This window comes from Oreochromis niloticus, linkage group LG7, assembly GCF_001858045.2.
Source record: "Oreochromis niloticus isolate F11D_XX linkage group LG7, O_niloticus_UMD_NMBU, whole genome shotgun sequence".
NCBI lineage: Eukaryota > Metazoa > Chordata > Actinopteri > Cichliformes > Cichlidae > Oreochromis > Oreochromis niloticus.
Window position 1 is genome coordinate 36,173,806 of NC_031972.2, and position 21,924 is coordinate 36,195,729.

General features: G+C 43.7%; 1 protein-coding gene across 1 annotated transcript in view; it reads right to left on the bottom strand.

Annotated features, from left to right (window-relative positions):
- Positions 1 to 21,038, bottom strand: part of LOC100702423 (disks large homolog 4) — a 44,556-nt gene extending 23,518 nt beyond the window's left edge. The window contains exons 1-6 of the mRNA XM_019361386.2: positions 20,931 to 21,038; positions 19,205 to 19,329; positions 18,799 to 18,968; positions 18,144 to 18,280; positions 17,912 to 18,062; positions 16,531 to 16,799 (exon numbers count right to left, since the gene is read on the bottom strand). Coding sequence (XP_019216931.2) covers positions 16,531 to 16,799; positions 17,912 to 18,062; positions 18,144 to 18,280; positions 18,799 to 18,968; positions 19,205 to 19,329; positions 20,931 to 20,981 — 903 coding nt within the window. The 5' untranslated portion in view covers positions 20,982 to 21,038. The remainder of the gene's footprint in view (positions 1 to 16,530; positions 16,800 to 17,911; positions 18,063 to 18,143; positions 18,281 to 18,798; positions 18,969 to 19,204; positions 19,330 to 20,930) is intronic.
- Positions 21,039 to 21,924: the final 886 nt, after the last annotated feature.

Genomic DNA, 21,924 nt, shown 5'->3' on the forward strand with positions numbered 1-21,924 from the left:
ACTGAGGATCTGTGTGTGTGTGTTTGTGTGTATTACACTGAGGATCTGTGTGTGTGTGTGTGTGTATTACACTGAGGATCTGTGTGTGTGTTTGTGTGTATTACACTGAGGATCTGTGTGTGTGTGTTTGTGTGTATTACACTGAGGATCTGTGTGTGTGTGTGTGTTTGTGTGTATTACACTGAGGATCTGTGTGTGTTTGTGTGTATTACACTGAGGATCTGTGTGTGTGTGTGTGTGTATTACACTGAGGATCTGTGTGTGTGTTTGTGTGTATTACACTGAGGATCTGTGTGTGTGTGTTGTGTGTATTACACTGAGGATCTGTGTGTGTGTTTGTGTGTATTACACTGAGGATCTGTGTGTGTGTGTTGTGTGTATTACACTGAGGATCTGTGTGTGTGTTTGTGTGTATTACACTGAGGATCTGTGTGTGTGTGTTTGTGTGTATTACACTGAGGATCTGTGTGTGTTTGTGTGTATTACACTGAGGATCTGTGTGTGTGTGTTTGTGTGTATTACACTGAGGATCTGTGTGTGTGTTGTGTGTATTACACTGAGGATCTGTGTGTGTGTGTTTGTGTGTATTACACTGAGGATCTGTGTGTGTTTGTGTGTATTACACTGAGGATCTGTGTGTGTGTGTTTGTGTGTATTACACTGAGGATCTGTGTGTGTGTGTGTGTATTACACTGAGGATCTGTGTGTGTGTGTTGTGTGTATTACACTGAGGATCTGTGTGTGTGTGTTTGTGTGTATTACACTGAGGATCTGTGTGTGTGTGTTTGTGTGTATTACACTGAGGATCTGTGTGTGTGTGTTTGTGTGTATTACACTGAGGATCTGTGTGTGTTTGTGTGTATTACACTGAGGATCTGTGTGTGTGTGTTTGTGTGTATTACACTGAGGATCTGTGTGTGTTTGTGTGTATTACACTGAGGATCTGTGTGTGTGTGTTTGTGTGTATTACACTGAGGATCTGTGTGTGTGTGTGTGTGTATTACACTGAGGATCTGTGTGTGTGTGTTTGTGTGTATTACACTGAGGATCTGTGTGTGTGTGTGTTGTGTGTATTACACTGAGGATCTGTGTGTGTGTGTTTGTGTGTATTACACTGAGGATCTGTGTGTGTGTGTTTGTGTGTATTACACTGAGGATCTGTGTGTGTGTGTTTGTGTGTATTACACTGAGGATCTGTGTGTGTGTGTTTGTGTGTATTACACTGAGGATCTGTGTGTGTGTTGTGTGTATTACACTGAGGATCTGTGTGTGTGTTTGTGTGTATTACACTGAGGATCTGTGTGTGTGTTGTGTGTATTACACTGAGGATCTGTGTGTGTGTTTGTGTGTATTACACTGAGGATCTGTGTGTGTGTGTTTGTGTGTATTACACTGAGGATCTGTGTGTGTGTGTGTGTGTGTATTACACTGAGGATCTGTGTGTGTTTGTGTGTATTACACTGAGGATCTGTGTGTGTGTTGTGTGTATTACACTGAGGATCTGTGTGTGTTTGTGTGTATTACACTGAGGATCTGTGTGTGTGTTTGTGTGTATTACACTGAGGATCTGTGTGTGTTTGTGTGTATTACACTGAGGATCTGTGTGTGTGTGTTTGTGTGTATTACACTGAGGATCTGTGTGTGTGTGTGTTGTGTGTATTACACTGAGGATCTGTGTGTGTGTGTTTGTGTGTATTACACTGAGGATCTGTGTGTGTGTGTTTGTGTGTATTACACTGAGGATCTGTGTGTGTGTGTGTGTGTATTACACTGAGGATCTGTGTGTGTGTTTGTGTGTATTACACTGAGGATCTGTGTGTGTGTGTTTGTGTGTATTACACTGAGGATCTGTGTGTGTGTGTGTGTGTGTATTACACTGAGGATCTGTGTGTGTGTGTTTGTGTGTATTACACTGAGGATCTGTGTGTGTGTGTGTGTGTGTGTATTACACTGAGGATCTGTGTGTGTGTTTGTGTGTATTACACTGAGGATCTGTGTGTGTGTGTTTGTGTGTATTACACTGAGGATCTGTGTGTGTGTTTGTGTGTATTACACTGAGGATCTGTGTGTGTGTGTTTGTGTGTATTACACTGAGGATCTGTGTGTGTTTGTGTGTATTACACTGAGGATCTGTGTGTGTGTGTTGTGTGTATTACACTGAGGATCTGTGTGTGTGTTTGTGTGTATTACACTGAGGATCTGTGTGTGTTTGTGTGTATTACACTGAGGATCTGTGTGTGTGTGTTTGTGTGTATTACACTGAGGATCTGTGTGTGTTTGTGTGTATTACACTGAGGATCTGTGTGTGTGTTTGTGTGTATTACACTGAGGATCTGTGTGTGTGTTTGTGTGTATTACACTGAGGATCTGTGTGTGTGTTTGTGTGTATTACACTGAGGATCTGTGTGTGTGTGTGTGTATTACACTGAGGATCTGTGTGTGTGTTGTGTGTATTACACTGAGGATCTGTGTGTGTGTGTGTGTGTATTACACTGAGGATCTGTGTGTGTGTTTGTGTGTATTACACTGAGGATCTGTGTGTGTGTGTTTGTGTGTATTACACTGAGGATCTGTGTGTGTGTGTTGTGTGTATTACACTGAGGATCTGTGTGTGTTTGTGTGTATTACACTGAGGATCTGTGTGTGTGTGTGTGTGTATTACACTGAGGATCTGTGTGTGTGTTTGTGTGTATTACACTGAGGATCTGTGTGTGTGTTTGTGTGTATTACACTGAGGATCTGTGTGTGTGTTGTGTGTATTACACTGAGGATCTGTGTGTGTTTGTGTGTATTACACTGAGGATCTGTGTGTGTTTGTGTGTATTACACTGAGGATCTGTGTGTGTGTGTTTGTGTGTATTACACTGAGGATCTGTGTGTGTTTGTGTGTATTACACTGAGGATCTGTGTGTGTGTGTTTGTGTGTATTACACTGAGGATCTGTGTTGTGTTTTGTGTGTATTACACTGAGGATCTGTGTGTGTGTGTTTGTGTGTATCACTGAGGATCTGTGTGTGTGTGTTTGTGTATTACACTGAGGATCTGTGTGTGTGTGTTTGTGTGTTACACTGAGGATCTGTGTGTGTTGTGTGTATTTACGCTGATTATTGGTGTGTGTGTGTTTGTGTGTATTACACTGAGGATCTGTGTGTGTGTGTGGTGTGTATTACACTGAGGATCTTGTGTGTGTGTTTGTGTGTATTACACTGAGGATCTGTGTGTGTTTTTGGTGTGTATTACACTGAGGATCTGTGTGTGTTTGTGTGTATTACACTGAGGATCTGTGTGTGTGTGTTTGTGTGTATTACACTGAGGATCTGTGTGTGTTTGTGTGTATTACACTGAGGATCTGTGTGTGTGTGTTTGTGTGTATTACACTGAGGATCTGTGTGTGTGTGTTTGTGTGTATTACACTGAGGATCTGTGTGTGTTTGTGTGTATTACACTGAGGATCTGTGTGTGTTTGTGTGTATTACACTGAGGATCTGTGTGTGTTTGTGTGTATTACACTGAGGATCTGTGTGTGTGTTTTGTTATTAACTGAGATCTGTGTGTGTGTGTTTGTGTGTATTACACTGAGGATCTGTGTGTGTGTGTGTGTGTGTATTACACTGAGGATCTGTGTGTGTGTGTTTGTGTGTATTACACTGAGGATCTGTGTGTGTTTGTGTGTATTACACTGAGGATCTGTGTGTGTTTGTGTGTATTACACTGAGGATCTGTGTGTGTTGTGTGTATTACACTGAGGATCTGTGTGTTGTGTTTGTGTATTACACTGAGGATCTGTGTGTGTGTTGTGTGTGTATTACACTGAGGATCTGTGTGTGGTTTGTGTGTATTACACTGAGGATCTGTGTGTGTGTGTTTGTGTGTATTACACTGAGGATCTGTGTGTGTGTGTTGTGTGTGTTTGTGTGTATTACACTGAGGATCTGTGTGTGTTGTGTGTGTGTATTACACTGAGGATCTGTGTGTGTGTTTGTGTGTATTACACTGAGGATCTGTGTGTGTTGTTGTGTGTATTACACTGAGATCTGTGTGTGTGTTTGTGTGTATTACACTGAGGATCTGTGTGTGTGTGTTTGTGTGTATTACACTGAGGATCTGTGTGTGTGTGTTTGTGTGTATTACACTGAGGATCTGTGTGTGTGTTTGTGTGTATTACACTGAGTGTGTGTGTGTGTTTGTGTGTATTACACTGAGGATCTGTGTGTGTTTGTGTGTATTACACTGAGGATCTGTGTGTGTGTGTTTGTGTGTATTACACTGAGGATCTGTGTGTGTGTGTGTGTGTATTACACTGAGGATCTGTGTGTGTGTGTGTGTGTATTACACTGAGGATCTGTGTGTGGTGTGTGTTTTTGTTTGGTGGTGTATTACACTGAGGATCTGTGTGTGTGTGTTTGTGTGTATTACACTGAGGATCTGTGTGTGTGTGTTTGTGTGTATTACACTGAGGATCTGTGTGTGTGTGTTTGTGTGTATTACACTGAGGATCTGTGTGTGTGTGTTTGTGTGTATTACACTGAGGATCTGTGTGTGTGTGTGTTTGTGTGTATTACACTGAGGATCTGTGTGTGTGTGTTGTGTGTATTACACTGAGGATCTGTGTGTGTGTTGTGTGTATTACACTGAGGATCTGTGTGTGTGTGTTATTACATGATTTGTGTGTTGTGTGTATTACACTGAGGATCTGTGTGTGTGTGTGTTTGTGTGTATTACACTGAGGATCTGTGTGTGTGTGTTGTGTGTATTACACTGAGGATCTGTGTGTGTGTGTTTGTGTGTATTACACTGAGGATCTGTTGTGTGTGTGTTTGTGTGTATTACACTGAGGATCTGTGTGTGTGTTTGTGTGTATTACACTGAGGATCTGTGTGTGTGTTTGTGTGTATTACACTGAGGATCTGTGTGTGTTTGTGTGTATTCACTGAGGATCTGTGTGTGTGTGTGTGTATTACACTGAGGACTGTGTGTGTGTGTGTGTATTACACTGAGGATCTGTGTGTGTGTTTGTGTGTATTACACTGAGGATCTGTGTGTGTGTTTGTGTGTATTACACTGAGGATCTGTGTGTGTGTGTTGTGTGTATTACACTGAGGATCTGTGTGTGTTGTTTGTGTGTATTACACTGAGGATCTGTGTGTGTGTGTTGTGTGTATTACACTGAGGATCTGTGTGTGTGTTTGTGTGTATTACACTGAGGATCTGTGTGTGTTTGTGTGTATTACACTGAGGATCTGTGTGTGTGTGGTGTGTGTTGTGTGTTTGTGTGTATTACACTGAGGATCTGTGTGTGTGTTTGTGTGTATTACACTGAGGATCTGTGTGTGGTGTGTGTATTACACTGAGGATCTGTGTGTGTTTGTGTGTATTACACTGAGGATCTGTGTGTGTTTGTGTGTATTACACTGAGGATCTGTGTGTGTTTGTGTGTATTACACTGAGGATCTGTGTGTGTGTGTTTGTGTGTATTACACTGAGGATCTGTGTGTTTTGTTGTTCTTGTGTGTGTTGTGTGTATTACACTGAGGATCTGTGTGTGTGTGTTTGTGTGTATTACACTGAGGATCTGTGTGTGTGTGTTTGTGTGTATTACACTGAGGATCTGTGTGTGTGTGTTGTGTGTATTACACTGAGGATTGTGTGTGTGTTGTGTGTATTACACTGAGGATCTGTGTGTGTGTTTGTGTGTATTACACTGAGGATCTGTGTGTGTTGTTTGTGTGTATTACACTGAGGATCTGTGTGTGTGTTGTGTGTTTACACTGAGGATCTGTGTGTGTTGTGTGTGTATTACACTGAGGATCTGTGTGTGTGTGTTGTGTGTATTACACTGAGGATCTGTGTGTGTGTGTGTTTGTGTGTATTACACTGAGGATCTGTGTTGTGTTTGTGTGTATTACACTGAGGATCTGTGTGTGTGTGTTTGTGTGTATTACACTGAGGATCTGTGTGTGTGTGTGTTTGTGGTGTATTACACTGAGGATCTGTGTGTGTGTTTGTGTGTATTACACTGAGGATCTGTGTGTGTGTGTTTGTGTGTATTACACTGAGGATCTGTGTGTGTGTGTTTGTGTGTATTACACTGAGGATCTGTGTGTGTGTTGTGTGTTTACACTGAGGATCTGTGTTGTGTTTGTGTGTATTACACTGAGGATCTGTGTGTGTGTGTTTGTGTGTATTACACTGAGGATCTGGTGTGTGTTTGTGTGTATTACACTGAGGATCTGTGTGTGTGTGTTTGTGTGTATTACACTGAGGATCTGTGTGTGTTTGTGTGTATTACACTGAGGATCTGTGTGTGTGTGTGTGTATTACACTGAATGTGTGTTTGGTGTGTATTACACTGAATCTGTGTGTGTGTGTTGTGTGTATTACACTGAGGATCTGTGTGTGTGTGTGTGTATTACACTGAGGATCTGTGTTTTTTGTTTTTTGGGATTGTGTTGTGTTTTGTGTGTATTACACTGAGATCTGTGTGTGTTTGTTTGTGTGTATTACACTGAGGATCTGTGTGTGTGTTGTTGTATTACATGAGGATCTGTGTGTGTGTGTTTGGTGTATTACACTGAGGATCTGTGTGTGTGTGTTTGTGTGTATTACACTGAGGATCTGTGTGTGTTTGTGTGTATTACACTGAGGATCGTGTGTGTGTTTGTGTGTATTACACTGAGGATCTGTGTGTGTGTTTGTGTGTATTACACTGAGGATCTGTGTGTGTGTTTGTGTGTATTACACTGAGGATCTGTTGTGTGTGTTTGTGTGTATTACACTGAGGATCTGTGGTGGTGTGTTTGTGTGTATACACTGAGATCTGTGTGTGTGTTGTTTGTGTGTATTACACTGAGGATCTGTGTGTGTGTGTTTGTGTGTATTAACACTGAGGATCTGTGGTGTTGTGGTTTTGTGTGTAATTACACTGAGGATCTGTGTGTGTGTGTTTGTGTGTATTACACTGAGGATCTGTGTGTGTTTGTGGTGTATTACACTGAGGATCTGTGTGTGTGTGTTTGTGTGTATTACACTGAGGATCTGTGTTGTGTGTGTGTGTATTACACTGAGGATCTGTGTTGGGTGTGTTTGTGTGTATTACACTGAGGATCTGTGTGTGTGTGTGTGTGTATTACACTGAGGATCTGTGTGTGTGTTTTGTGTGTATTACACTGAGGATCTGTGTGTGTGTGTTTGTGTGTATTACACTGAGGATCTGTGTGTGTTTGTGTGTTTACACTGAGGATCTGGTGGTGGTGTGTTGTGTGTATTACACTGAGGATCTGGTGTGTGTTTGTGTGTATTACACTGAGGATCTGTGTGTGTGTGTTTGTGTGTATTACACTGAGGATCTGTGTGTGTTTGTGTGTATTACACTGAGGATCTGTGTGTGTGTGTTGTGTGTATTACACTGAGGATCTGTGTGGTGTGTTTGTGTGTATTAACTGGATCTGTGTGTGTTTGTGTGTATTACACTGAGGATCTGTGTGTGTTTGTGTGTATTACACTGAGGATCTGTGTGTGTGTGTTTGTGTGTATTACACTGAGGATCTGTGTGTGTTTGTGTGTATTACACTGAGGATCTGTGTGTGTGTGTTTGTGTGTATTACACTGAGGATCTGTGTGTGTGTGTTGTGTGTATTACACTGAGGATCTGTGTGTGTGTGTTTGTGTGTATTACACTGAGGATCTGTGTGTGTGTGTGTGTGTATTACACTGAGATCTGTGTGTGTGTGTTTGTTGTATTACACTGAGGATCTGGTGTGTGTTTGTGTGTATTACACTGAGGATCTGTGTGTGTGTGTTGTGTGTATACACTGAGATCTGTGTGTGTGTGTTGTGTGTATTACACTGAGGATCTGTGTGTGTGTTGTGTGTATTACACTGAGGATCTGTGTGTGTTGTGTTGTGTGTATTACACTGAGGATCTGTGTGTGTGTGTTTGTGTGTATTACACTGAGGATCTGTGTGTGTGTTTGTGTGTATTACACTGAGGATCTGTGTGTGTTTGTGTGTATTACACTGAGGATCTGTGTGTGTTTGTGTGTATTACACTGAGGATCTGTGTGTGTGTGTTGTGTGTATTACACTGAGGATCTGTGTGTGTGTGTTTGTGTGTATTACACTGAGGATCTGTGTGTGTTTGTGTGTATTACACTGAGGATCTGTGTTGTTTGTGTGTATACACTGAGGATCTGTGTGTGTTTGTGTGTATTACACTGAGGATCTGTGTGTGTGTGTTTGGTGTATTACACTGAGGATCTGTGGTGTGTGTTGTTTGTGTGTATTACACTGAGGATCTGTGTGTGTGTGTGTGTGTATTACACTGAGGATCTGTGTGTGTGTGTTTGTGTGTATTACACTGAGGATCTGTGTGTGGTGTTTGTGTGTATTACACTGAGGATCTGTGTGTGTGTGTTTGTGTGTATTACACTGAGGATCTGTGTGTGTGGTTTGTGTGTATTACACTGAGGATTTTTTTTTTTTTTTTTTCCTGTCTGTGTGTGTGTTGTGTGTATTACACTGAGGATCTGTGTGTGTGTGTTTGTGTGTATTACACTGAGGATCTGGTGTGTGTGTTGTGTGTATTACACTGAGGATCTGTGTGGTGTTTGTGTGTATTACACTGAGATCTGTGTTTTTGTGTGTATTACACTGAGGATCTGTGTGTGTTTGTGTGTATTACACTGAGGATCTGTGTGTGTGTTTGTGTGTATTACACTGAGGATCTGTGTGTGTTTGTGTGTATTACACTGAGGATCTGTGTGTGTGTGTTTGTGTGTATTACACTGAGGATCTGTGTGTGTTTGTGTTGTATTACACTGAGGATCTGTGTGTGTGTGTTTGTGTGTATTACACTGAGGATCTGTGTGTGTGTTTGTGTGTATTACACTGAGGATCTGTGTGTGTTTGTGTGTATTACACTGAGGATCTGTGTGTGTGTGTTTGTGTGTATTACACTGAGGATCTTGTGTGTGTGTGTGTGTATTACACTGAGGATCTGTGTGTGTTTGTGTGTATTACACTGAGGATCTGTGTGGTGTGTTTGTGTGTATTACACTGAGGATCTGTGTGTGTGTGTTTGTGTGTATTACACTGAGGATCTGTGTGTGTGTTTGTGTGTATTACACTGAGGATCTGTGTGTGTGTGTTTGTGTGTATTACACTGAGGATCTGTGTGTGTGTGTTTGTGTGTATTACACTGAGGATCTGTGTGTGTGTGTTTGTGTGTATTACACTGAGGATCTGTGTGTGTTTGTGTGTATTACACTGAGGATCTGTGTGTGTGTTTGTGTGTGTATTACACTGAGGATCTGTGTGTGTGTGTTTGTGTGTATTACACTGAGGATCTGTGTGTGTGTGTTTGGTGTATTACACTGAGGATCTGGTGTGTGTTTGTGTGTATTACACTGAGGATCTGTGTGTGTTTGTGTGTATTACACTGAGGATCTGTGTGTGTGTGTTTGTGTGTATTACACTGAGGATCTGTGTTGTGTTTGTGTGTATTGGTTGTGTTTTGGTATTACACTGAGGATCTGTGTGTGTGTTTGTGTGTATTACACTGAGGATCTGTGTGTGTTGTGTGTTGTATTACACTGAGGATCTGTGTGTGTTGTTTGTGTGTATTACACTGAGGATCTGTGTGTGTGTGTTTGTGTGTATTACACTGAGGATCTGTGTGTGTGTGTTTGTGTGTATTACACTGAGGATCTGTGTGTGTTTGTGTGTATTACACTGAGGATCTGTGGTGTGTTGTGTTTGTGTGTATTACACTGAGGATCTGTGTGTGTTGTGTGTATTCATGAGATCTGTTGTGTGTTTGTGTGTATTACACTGAGGATCTGTGTTGTGTTTGTGTGTATTACACTGAGATCTGTGTTGTGTTTGTGTGTATACACTGAGGATCTGGTGTGTGTGTTTGTGTGTATTACACTGAGGATCTGTGTGTGTGTTGTGTGTATTACACTGAGGATCTGTGTGTGTGTTTGTGTGTATTACACTGAGGATCTGTGTGTGTGTTTGTGTGTATTACACTGAGGATCTGTGTGTGTGTGTTTGTGTGTATTACACTGAGGATCTGTTGTGTGTGTGTGTGTATTACACTGAGGATCTGTGGTGTGTGTTTGTGTGTATTACACTGAGGATCTGGTGTGTGTGTTGTGTGTATACACTGAGGATCTGTGGTGTGTGTTTGTGTTTATTACACTGAGGATCTGTGTGTGTGTGTTTGTTGTATTACACTGAGGATCTGTTGTGTGTTTGTGTGTATTACACTGAGGATCTGTGGTGTGTGTTTGTGTGTATTACACTGAGGATCTGTGTGTGTGTTTGTGTGGTATTACACTGAGGATCTGTGGTGTGTTTGTGTGTATTTACACTGAGGATCTGTGTGTGTGTGTTTGTGTGTATTACACTGAGGATCTGTGTGTGTGTTTGTGTGTATTACACTGAGGATCTTGTGTGTGTTTGTGTGTATTACACTGAGGATCTGTGTGTGTGTTTGTGTGTATTACACTGAGGATCTGTGTTGTGTTTGTGTGTATTACACTGAGGATCTGTGTGTGTGTTTTGTGTATTACACTGAGGATCTGTGTGTGTGTGTTGTGTGTATTACACTGAGGATCTGTGTGTGGTTTGTGTGTATTACACTGAGGATCTGTGTGTGTTTTTGTGTGTTATTACACTGAGGATCTGTGTGTGTGTGTTTGTGTGTATTACACTGAGGATCTGTGTGTGTTGTTTGTGTATTACACTGAGGATCTGTGTGTGTGTGTTTTGTGTATTACACTGAGATCTGTGTTGTTTTTGTGTATTACATGAGGATCTGGTGTGTGTTTGTGTGTATTACACTGAGATCTGTGTGGTGTGTGTATTACATGGGATCTGTGTTGTTTGTGTGTATTACACTGAGGATCTGTTGTGTGGTGTATTCCTGGATCTGTGTTGTTGTGTGTATTACACTGAGGATCTGTGTGTGTGTTTGTGTGTATTACACTGAGGATCTGTGTGTGTGTGTATTACTGGATCTGGTGTGTGTGTTTTGTGTTACACTGAGGATCTGTGTGTGTTTTGTGTATTACACTGAGGATCTGTGTGTGTGTTTGTGTGTATTACACTGAGGATCTGTGTGTGTGTGTTTGTGTGTATTACACTGAGGATCTGTGTGTGTTTGTGTGTATTACTGAGGATCTGTGTGTGTTTGTGTGTATTACACTGAGGATCTGTGTGTGTTTGTGTGTATTACACTGAGGATCTGTGTGTGTGTTTGTGTGTATTACACTGAGGATCTGTGTGTGTGTGTGTATTACACTGGATTGTGTGTTTGTGTAACACTGAGGATCTGTGTGTGTGTTTGTGTGTATTACACTGAGGATCTGTGTGTGGTGTTTGTGTGTATTACACTGAGGATCTGTGTGTGTGTTTGTGTGTATTACACTGAGGATCTGTGTGTGTGTTTGTGTTTGTGTATTACACTGAGGATCTGTGTGTGTGTGTATTACACTGAGGATCTGTGTGTGTTTGTGTATTACACTGAGGATCTGTGTGTGTGTGTTTGTGTGTATTACACTGAGGATCTGTGTGTGTGTTTGTTGTATTACACTGAGATCTGTGTGTGGTGTTTGTTGTATACACTGAGGATCTGTGTGTGTGTGTTTGTGTGTATTACACTGAGGATCTGTGTGTGTGTTTTGTGTATTACACTGAGGTCTGTGTGTGTGTGTGTGTGTATTACACTGAGGATCTGTGTGTGTGTGTTTGTGTGTATTACACTGAGGATCTGTGTGTGTGTGTGTATGTGTATGTGTGTTTGTGTGTATTACACTGAGGATCTGTGTGTGTGTGTTTGTGTGTATTACACTGAGGATCTGTGTGTGTGTGTTTGTGTGTATTACACTGAGGATCTGTGTGTGTGTTTGTGTGTATTACACTGAGGATCTGTGTGGTGTGTGTGTGTGTTTATTACACTGAGGATCTGTGTGTGTGTGTTGTGTGTATTACACTGAGGATCTGTGTGTGTTTGTGTGTATTACACTGAGGATCTGTGTGTGTGTGTGTGTGTATTACACTGAGGATCTGTGTGTGTGTGTGTGTTTACACTGAGGATGTGTGTGTGTGTGTGTATTACACTGAGGATCTGTGTGTGTTTGTGTGTATTACACTGAGGATCTGTGTGTGTGTGTTTGTGTGTATTACACTGAGGATCTGTGTGTGTGTGTGTGTATTACACTGAGGATCTGTGTGTGTGTGTTTGTGTGTATTACACTGAGGATCTGTGTGTGTTTGTGTGTATTACACTGAGGATCTGTGTGTGTGTTTGTGTGTATTACACTGAGGATCTGTGTTGTGTGTGTTGTGTGTATTACACTGAGGATCTGTGTGTGTGTGTTGTGTGTATTACACTGAGGATCTGTGTGTGTGTTTGTGTGTATTACACTGAGGATCTGTGTGTGTGTTTGTGTGTATTACACTGAGGATCTGTGTGTGTGTTTGTGTGTATTACACTGAGGATCTGTGTGTGTTTGTGTGTATTACACTGAGGATCTGTGTGTGTGTGTGTGTGTGTATTACACTGAGGATCTGTGTGTGTGTGTTTGTGTGTATTACACTGAGGATCTGTGTGTGTTTGTGTGTATTACACTGAGGATCTGGTGTGTGTGTGTTTTTTTGTGTGTTTGTGTGTATTACACTGAGGATCTGTGTGTGTGTTTGTGTGTATTACACTGAGGATCTGTGTGTGTGTTTGTGTGTATTACACTGAGGATCTGTGTGTGTGTTTGTGTGTATTACACTGAGGATCTGTGTGTGTGTGTTTGTGTGTATTACACTGAGGATCTGTGTGTGTGTTTTGTGTGTATTACACTGAGGATCTGTGTGTGTGTTTGTGTGTATTACACTGAGGATCTGTGTGTGTGTGTTTGTGTGTATTACACTGAGGATCTGTGTGTGTGTTTGTGTGTATTACACTGAGGATCTGTGTGTGTGTTTGTGTGTATTACACTGAGGATCTGTGTGTGTGTGTGTGTATTACACTGAGGATCTGTGTGTGTGTTGTGTGTATTACACTGAGGATCTGTGTGTGTGTTTGTGTGTATTACACTGAGGATCTGTGTGTGTGTTTGTGTGTATTACACTGAGGATCTGTGTGTGTTTGTGTGTATTACACTGAGGATCTGTGTGTGTGTGTTTGTGTGTATTACACTGAGGATCTGTGTGTGTGTGTTTGTGTGTATTACACTGAGGATCTGTGTGTGTGTTTGTGTGTATTACACTGAGGATCTGTGTGTGTGTGTTTGTGTGTATTACATTGAGGATCTGTGTGTGTTTGTGTGTATTACACTGAGGATCTGTGTGTGTGTGTGTGTGTATTACACTGAGGATCTGTGTGTGTTTGTGTGTATTACACTGAGGATCTGTGTGTGTGTGTTTGTGTGTATTACACTGAGGATCTGTGTGTGTGTGTGTGTTTGTGTGTATTACACTGAGGATCTGTGTGTGTGTGTGTGTTTGTGTGTATTACACTGAGGATCTGTGTGTGTGTGTTTGTGTGTATTACACTGAGGATCTGTGTGTGTGTGTGTTTGTGTGTATTACACTGAGGATCTGTGTGTGTGTGTGTGTGTGTATTACACTGAGGATCTGTGTGTGTGTGTTTGTGTGTATTACACTGAGGATCTGTGTGTGTGTGTGTTTGTGTGTATTACACTGAGGATCTGTGTGTGTGTGGTTTGTGTGTATTACACTGAGGATCTGTGTGTGTTTGTGTTATTACATGAGGATCTGTGTGTGTGTGTGTGTGTGTATTACACTGAGGATCTGTGTGTGTTGTTGTGTGTATTACACTGAGGATCTGTGTGTGTGTGTTTGTGTGTATTACACTGAGGATCTGTGTGTGTGTGTTTGTGTGTATTACACTGAGGATCTGTGTGTGTGTGTGTGTGTGTATTACACTGAGGATCTGTGTGTGTTTGTGTGTATTACACTGAGGATCTGTGTGTGTGTTTGTGTGTATTACACTGAGGATCTGTGTGTGTGTTTGTGTGTATTACATGAGGATCGTGTGTGTTTGTTGTATTACACTGAGGATCTTGTGTGTGTGTGTTGTGGTGTATTACACTGAGGATCTGTGTGTGTGTGTTTGTGTGTATTACACTGAGGATCTGTGTGTGTGTTTGTGTGTATTACACTGAGGATCTGTGTGTGTGTGTGTGTGTGTGTATTACACTGAGGATCTGTGTGTGTGTGTTTGTGTGTATTACACTGAAGGATCTGTGTGTGTGTGTTTGTGTGTATTACACTGAGGATCTGTGTGTGTTTGTGTGTATTACACTGAGGATCTGTGTGTGTGTGTTTGTGTGTATTACACTGAGGATCTGTGTGTGTGTGTTTGTGTGTATTACACTGAGGATCTGTGTGTGTGTGTTTGTGTGTATTACACTGAGGATCTGTGTGTGTGTGTTTGTGTGTATTACACTGAGGATCTGTGTGTGTGTGTTTGTGTGTATTACACTGAGGATCTGTGTGTTTGTGTGTATTACACTGAGGATCTGTGTGTGTTTGTGTGTATTACACTGAGGATCTGTGTGTGTTTGTTTGTGTTACACTGAGGATCTGTGTGTGTTTGTGTGTATTACACTGAGGATCTGTGTGTGTGTTTGTGTGTATTACACTGAGGATCTGTGTGTGTTTGTGTTACACTGAGGATCTGTGTGTGTTTGTTTGTGTTACACTGAGGATCTGTGTGTGTTTGTGTGTATTACACTGAGGATCTGTGTGTGTTTGTGTGTATTACACTGAGGATCTGTGTGTGTGTTTGTGTGTATTACACTGAGGATCTGTGTGTGTTTGTGTGTATTACACTGAGGATCTGTGTGTGTTTGTGTGTATTACACTGAGGATCTGTGTGTGTGTGTTTGTGTGTATTACACTGAGGATCTGTGTGTGTGTGTGTTTGTGTGTATTACACTGAGGATCTGTGTGTGTGTGTGTGTATTACACTGAGGATCTGTGTGTGTGTGTTTGTGTGTATTACACTGAGGATCTGTGTGTGTTTGTGTGTGTATTACACTGAGGATCTGTGTGGTTGTGTGTATTACACTGAGGATCTGTGTGTGTTTGTGTGTATTACACTGAGGATCTGTGTGTGTGTGTGTGTGTGTATTACACTGAGGATCTGTGTGTGTGTGTGTGTATGTATTACACTGAGGATCTGTGTGTGTGTGTTTGTGTGTATTACACTGAGGATCTGTGTGTGTTTGTGTGTATTACACTGAGGATCTGTGTGTGTGTGTTTGTGTGTATTACACTGAGGATCTGTGTGTGTGTTTGTGTGTATTACACTGAGGATCTGTGTGTGTTGTGTGTATTACACTGAGGATCTGTGTGTGTGTGTTTGTGTGTATTACACTGAGGATCTGTGTGTGTGTGTGTGTGTGTATTACACTGAGGATCTGTGTGTGTTTGTGTGTATTACACTGAGGATCTGTGTGTGTTTGTGTGTATTACACTGAGGATCTGTGTGTGTGTTTGTGTGTATTACACTGAGGATCTGTGTGTGTTTGTGTGTATTACACTGAGGATCTGTGTGTGTGTGTTTGTGTGTATTACACTGAGGATCTGTGTGTGTGTCTTTGTGTGTATTACACTGAGGATCTGTGTGTGTTTGTGTGTATTACACTGAGGATCTGTGTGTGTGTGTTTGTGTGTATTACACTGAGGATCTGTGTGTGTGTGTTTGTGTGTATTACACTGAGGATCTGTGTGTGTGTGTGTTTGTGTGTATTACACTGAGGATCTGTGTGTGTGTGTGTGTATTACACTGAGGATCTGTGTGTGTGTGTTTGTGTGTATTACACTGAGGATCTGTGTGTGTGTGTTTGTGTGTATTACACTGAGGATCTGTGTGTGTTTGTGTGTATTACACTGAGGATCTGTGTGTGTTTGTGTGTATTACACTGAGGATCTGTGTGTGTGTGTGTGTGTGTATTACACTGAGGATCTGTGTGTGTGTGTGTGTATGTATTACACTGAGGATCTGTGTGTGTGTGTTTGTGTGTATTACACTGAGGATCTGTGTGTGTTTGTGTGTATTACACTGAGGATCTGTGTGTGTGTGTGTTTGTGTGTATTACACTGAGGATCTGTGTGTGTGTGTGTGTGTGTATTACACTGAGGATCTGTGTGTGTGTGTTTGTGTGTATTACACTGAGGATCTGTGTGTGTTTGTGTGTATTACACTGAGGATCTGTGTGTGTTTGTGTGTATTACACTGAGGATCTGTGTGTGTGTGTTTGTGTGTATTACACTGAGGATCTGTGTGTGTTTGTGTGTATTACACTGAGGATCTGTGTGTGTGTGTTTGTGTGTATTACACTGAGGATCTGTGTGTGTTTGTGTGTATTACACTGAGGATCTGTGTGTCTTTGTGTGTATTACACTGAGGATCTGTGTGTGTTTGTGTGTATTACACTGAGGATCTGTGTGTGTGTGTTTGTGTGTATTACACTGAGGATCTGTGTGTGTGTGTTTGTGTATTACACTGAGGATCTGGTCTCCCTTGCGGAGCTCCCCGCTCAGGTCTGCTGGGCCTCCTGCGAGGATGAAGGAGATGAAGATGCCCTCTCCGTCCTCTCCACCCACGATGTTGAAGCCCAGGCCGGTGGAGCCGCGCTGCACGCACACCCTGCGAGGCTCCCTCGAGTACTCGTCCTCTCCCATCATGCCGCGGGGGATCGGGGAGTATCGCCGCGGTGACGGAGGAGGGAGGGCTTGTGGGTAATCGCACATGTAGTCCGGCTCCATGTAGGCTGCAGAGAGGACGGAGGAGTCAGCAGCTGATCTCTGACATCTGGATCAGGGTCACGGGTCTAACATCTGGATCAGGGACACGGGTCTAACATCTGGATCAGGGACAGGTCTAACATCTGGATCAGGGACACGGGTCTAACATCTGGATCAGGGTCACGGTCTAACATCTGGATCAGGGACACGGGTCTAACATCTGGATCAGGGACAGGTCTAACATCTGGATCAGGGACACGGGTCTAACATCTGGATCAGGGACAGGTCTAACATCTGGACCAGGGTCACAGGTCTAACATCTGGACCAGGGTCACGGGTCTAACATCTGGATCAGGGACAGGTCTAACATCTGGATCAGGGACAGGTCTAACATCTGGACCAGGGACAGGTCTAACATCTGGATCGGGGACAGGTCTAACATCTGGATCAGGGACAGGTCTAACATCTGGATAAGGGACAGGTCTAACATCTGGATTAGGGACAGGTCTAACATCTGGATCAGGGTCACAGGTCTAACATCTGGATCGGGGACACGGGTCTAACATCTGGATCGGGGACACGGGTCTAACATCTGGATCGGGGTCACGGGTCTAACATCTGGATCAGGGACACGGGTCTAACATCTGGATCAGGGACACGGGTCTAACATCTGGACCAGGATCACAGGTTTAACTGGTTGCTGACTGTGTTTGACACATTATTCTGGATTAATCTGTTATTAATGATAATCTTATCCATAGCAAAGCAAACATCCTGGACTTTCCTCTGAGCCTGAGTCTTGAGTTCACCTGCATCAGGATCAAAGCCTGATAGGATCAAACATTTCTGGAGCTTCTTGAAGGAAAACCTCATTAAACTCATTTTAAAGCCTGACTGTGTCCTGGTTTCATCTTCTGAGGAGTTTAGAATTAGTCTGAGCTGTAGGTGCACATCTGTCCTCTGGGTGGCGCTGCAGGCAAACTAAAGTCATCATTCAGGGTGAACTCACATCTGTACAGATGACTGATATGCAGTACTGTTTATAGTACTATTTATGGTATTATTCACAATATTACTGTAGTATTATCAGTGTAATCAACCTGTGAGCAGGTGTGAGGAGGTGTACAGGTGTACTCACAGCTGGTCAGGTCGGGGGGGCTGTATCGATCAATTGGGTGGATGTACTGCGAGGTGGGCGTGGCCACCTTCAGGTAGACCACCTCTCCTGTGTTCTTCAGGGCCGACACTGCGTCTTCGTGCAGGACGTCCTCCAGAGACATGTGGTTGACCTGCCGGGGGGCGGAGTCTCACGTTAGACCACAGTCACATCAGTTTAGCGTGTCAAAGAGAACACATGTGATGTCACGTACCGCCAGGATTTTGTCTCCGATCTGCAGCCGCCCATCACGGTGTGCCGCCCCGCCCTCGATGATCTTGGTGACGTAGATGCTGTTGTCTCCAGGGACGTGCTGGTTCCCCACGCCGCCCGCTATACTGAAGCCCAGACCTGCACCGGGGGGCGGGGTTAGATTAACGAAACCACAGAACACCATGAGCTGAAGATCAAACTGACTCATGGGAAACAACATTTACAGATTAAAAAGGTGATGAACTAAAATATGTTACTGAAGCAGTCAGTGCGTCACAAAATGTTAAAAACATACAAAGTAATACATTTCCAGGTGTGACTGGCTCCATATGAGGTGACACGTTCAGGTGTGTTTTAGGCAGGTTCTGCTTCCTGTTTGACCAAACTTTATTTATAACAGGTTTATTAAACATCACTACAGTACGTGGACCTGCTGAGGAATCACAGTGTAAAGGTGAATCTCCTGTGTGAAGCCTCTGTCATGTCTCTAATTCTTCTGTAGCTGACATAAAACATAAAGTATTTAAGAACTGTAGTCAAAGGAGTTTGCAAAGAAAAGTTTAAGAGCTGTAATGACTGTAACAGTCCAGCAGAGGGCAGCAGAGCAGCTGGAATCACAGTTACATAAGAGCTGAACACCTGCTCTCCTGTCTCACCTTTGGGTCCTTTCATCAGTTTGATCTGTGTGATGCGTTCGCTCGGTGGGCGTCTCCGCAGCACGTACAGCCTGACAACAGGCCCCGCCTCCTTCAGCGCCTCCACAGCGATGGAGTGAGTGACCTCCCGGACGTCCACATCGTTGACAAATACGATGCTGTCGTTCACCCTGGTGATGAAGAGAGAGAGAGAGTCACTGTCACCTCCTCAAACAGCTGTTTGAAGGCTCAGGTGTGATCAGGTTTAGGTGGACCGGTCCTTTAGAGGTGAGAGGCTCAGCTTCATGTCCTCAGAAAACACAAGCACAAGCAAAGAGTCTGTGTGTGTTTCTGTGTGTGTCTGTTTGTGTGTGTCTGTGTTTCTGTGTGTGTCTGTTTGTGTATTTGTGTTTCTGTGTGTGTGCACCTGAGGCGTCCGTCCTGGGCAGCGGCTCCTCCGGGGATGATCTTGGTGATGAAGATGGAGGGGTCGTCTCCGATGTGAGGATTGTCGGTTCCTCCCGCGATGCTGAAGCCTAGACCAGAGTTGCCCTGAACACACACACATTAACACACACATGAACACACTGTACCTGATGCAGACCTGGGTCTTCCTGTATGTGGATCCCGGATGAGCTCCCACTTACACCAGCACCTGGCCCATGTGCTCAGTGAGCTCATAAGACAAACCTGGGAGTGAATCTAAGACAAACAGCCAGCAGAGGTCCAAGAGAGTTATCCAGCTGTCAGGCTAGCTTACTGCACAGCTGGATAACTCTGGAGCTCTGCAGATGTTGGTGTTTTTATCAGAGTCAGACTGACGTCCAAACCAGCTGACTTTTGGATCTTCAGCTCTCAGAGGGGAGACAGGAGTGAAGTGAGGCTGTAGAGATATTTGGTGTTTTCTGGTTTTGTATTTTTGATAATCTTGAATTTTGGTTCTATGTTCTGTGTTATTTATTCTTCTGGTTATAGTGTTATATTCTGTTTTCTATAGATCCTACTTTCTGTGCCGTTAGTTCCCCTCAAGATGGAGCACCGAGGTGAAGAAAGACAAGCTGAAGGTTCGTTGGTCCAGCAGACCCAGTGTTGCTCTGATCATGGTTTCTGTTAGAGACAGGGGGGAGGAGCTCGGACATCCAGCAGGTGGAGCTGCTGCTCCTTCACTTTGAAAGGACCCTGATGAGGACCTCCTGAGGAGCTGATTCCTGTCACTGGGCTGAGAGGCCTCATGAGTTCAGCCTCAGCAGCAGGTTACCATGACAGCAGTTAGTCAGCTGTTTCAGTCAGAGCTGCTCCACTTCCTGTGATGGTGTCACCATCATAGCTGGTGTCCACATGACCGCAGGAAGCTGCGAGCTGTTGGCTGAAGACGTCCACAGAGATGAGCTTCACCTTCCTGTCCTCTAACAAGACTGAATCTAATCCTCCTGCTCCTCCTCCTTCTTCTTCTCCTGCAGCTCTCTGGACCATCTGCCTGATGGAGGTCAGTCCTGCCTGACATTACCCAGCAGTCCTTTCACTGATGTGTCTTCACAGCAGAACTAAACCTTCATCATCATCATCATCGGCCCTGACAGGAACGTCTCATTTACTTCCTGTTTTCTTCTTCTTCTGTGGTGTTTCTGCCTGCAGCTCGTATTCAGGGATCAGCTGTGCATGAATTATGCAGATGTGTTTGCAGACTTCTCACTCACTGAGGACTGATGTCAGTGTCTCTGTCCACCCGCTGTCTCTCACACACCTCCACACTCATCCTCACCATCCTCCTCCTCATCATCATCATCCTCACATGAGTACATGAAGGGCTGATGGGAGGTGACTCATGAAATCACTCCTGTGTGTGCTGACAGCTGTGCCTCTGTGAGCAGATCTGAGACCAGCTGATTAAACGTCAGGTTCACTGGTTTGATTTGTAAAAGGAGCTAAAAATAACCCGCTGATGTCAGGGGGGCGTGGCTTACATTCAGAGGGTGACGGCGGCTTTTAATCAGAGTGATGCGTCTAAAAACAGAGCGGAGACGAGCTGGAAGGAGCGCGAGGACCGAGTGTTTCTCACCACCACACGTGTGTGTGTGTGTCTGTGTGTGTGTGTGTGTGTGTGTCTGTGCGTGTGTGTGCGTGTGTGTGTGTGTCTGTGTGTGTGCGCTCACCCTCTCCAGTGTGATCTCCTCGTACTCCAGCTCTCCCTCTGACCCGTTCATCTGTAAAAAAAAATAAACACATGAAGAGTTAAATCACATCCCAGAATATCTCTGCTCATCGCCACGGCAACTCCATGGTAACAGCTGTTGAGGCCTCAAGGGGCCCAGTTACCTGGGCAACTGTAGCCGTAGCTATAGCAACCAACTCTCATATCATCTGCTCCAAGCACTCATGAGAGCTTGGAGACACGGTTATTACATCACTTCCTGCTGCGGCGCTCTCTCCACTCATTTAACACACACCTCACTGAGTCATGTGACCAAACCCTTCACACCTCGCCCATCATCATCCACCCGCCTTCTTCTTTTGTCCAGGTGAGGGTAGCTGGGGGGGAGGAGCCTATCAGTCCATGCCAGCTGTTCACGCTGTACACACACTCTACCTCACTGCTGTTGCACGGTTTATCACAGGAGGACACACACACACACCAGCATGTCCTCTGTCCTCCATGTCCTGAAGCAGACCTGACATCATGATTCTCATGACATCATCATGACATCACTGACAGCCACAGATGTGCAGCTCCATCAGTGCCATTTAAAGCTGTCAGCAGGCGCTGTGCTAACTACACCTGATGTATTCAAACCATATACACACCTCAGCCTCCATCAGGCTGCTTTACACAGCCAAACACCTCCAGAAGGGCCAGGCTCAGTGAGGGGAGGACATGTGCTGCAGCTATGAGGGAGGGTTCAGGGTCACCTGATCCTAGACCCGCCCACACACAGCTCTGACCATCAACACACACACAGAGCTGTAAACAGGGGTCAGAGCTCCTGCAGGTGTGTGTACAGGTGAGCTGTTAGTTTTCAGTCATTCTTTATGAAATGCAAACTCTGAGTGAAATATGTCTGTGAAGGTTCTCAGTCATCCAGGTCATCGTAGTCAAAGGAGTTTGCAAAGAAAAGCGTCTGGACTTCTTTAAGTTGCTTGAAGACGTTT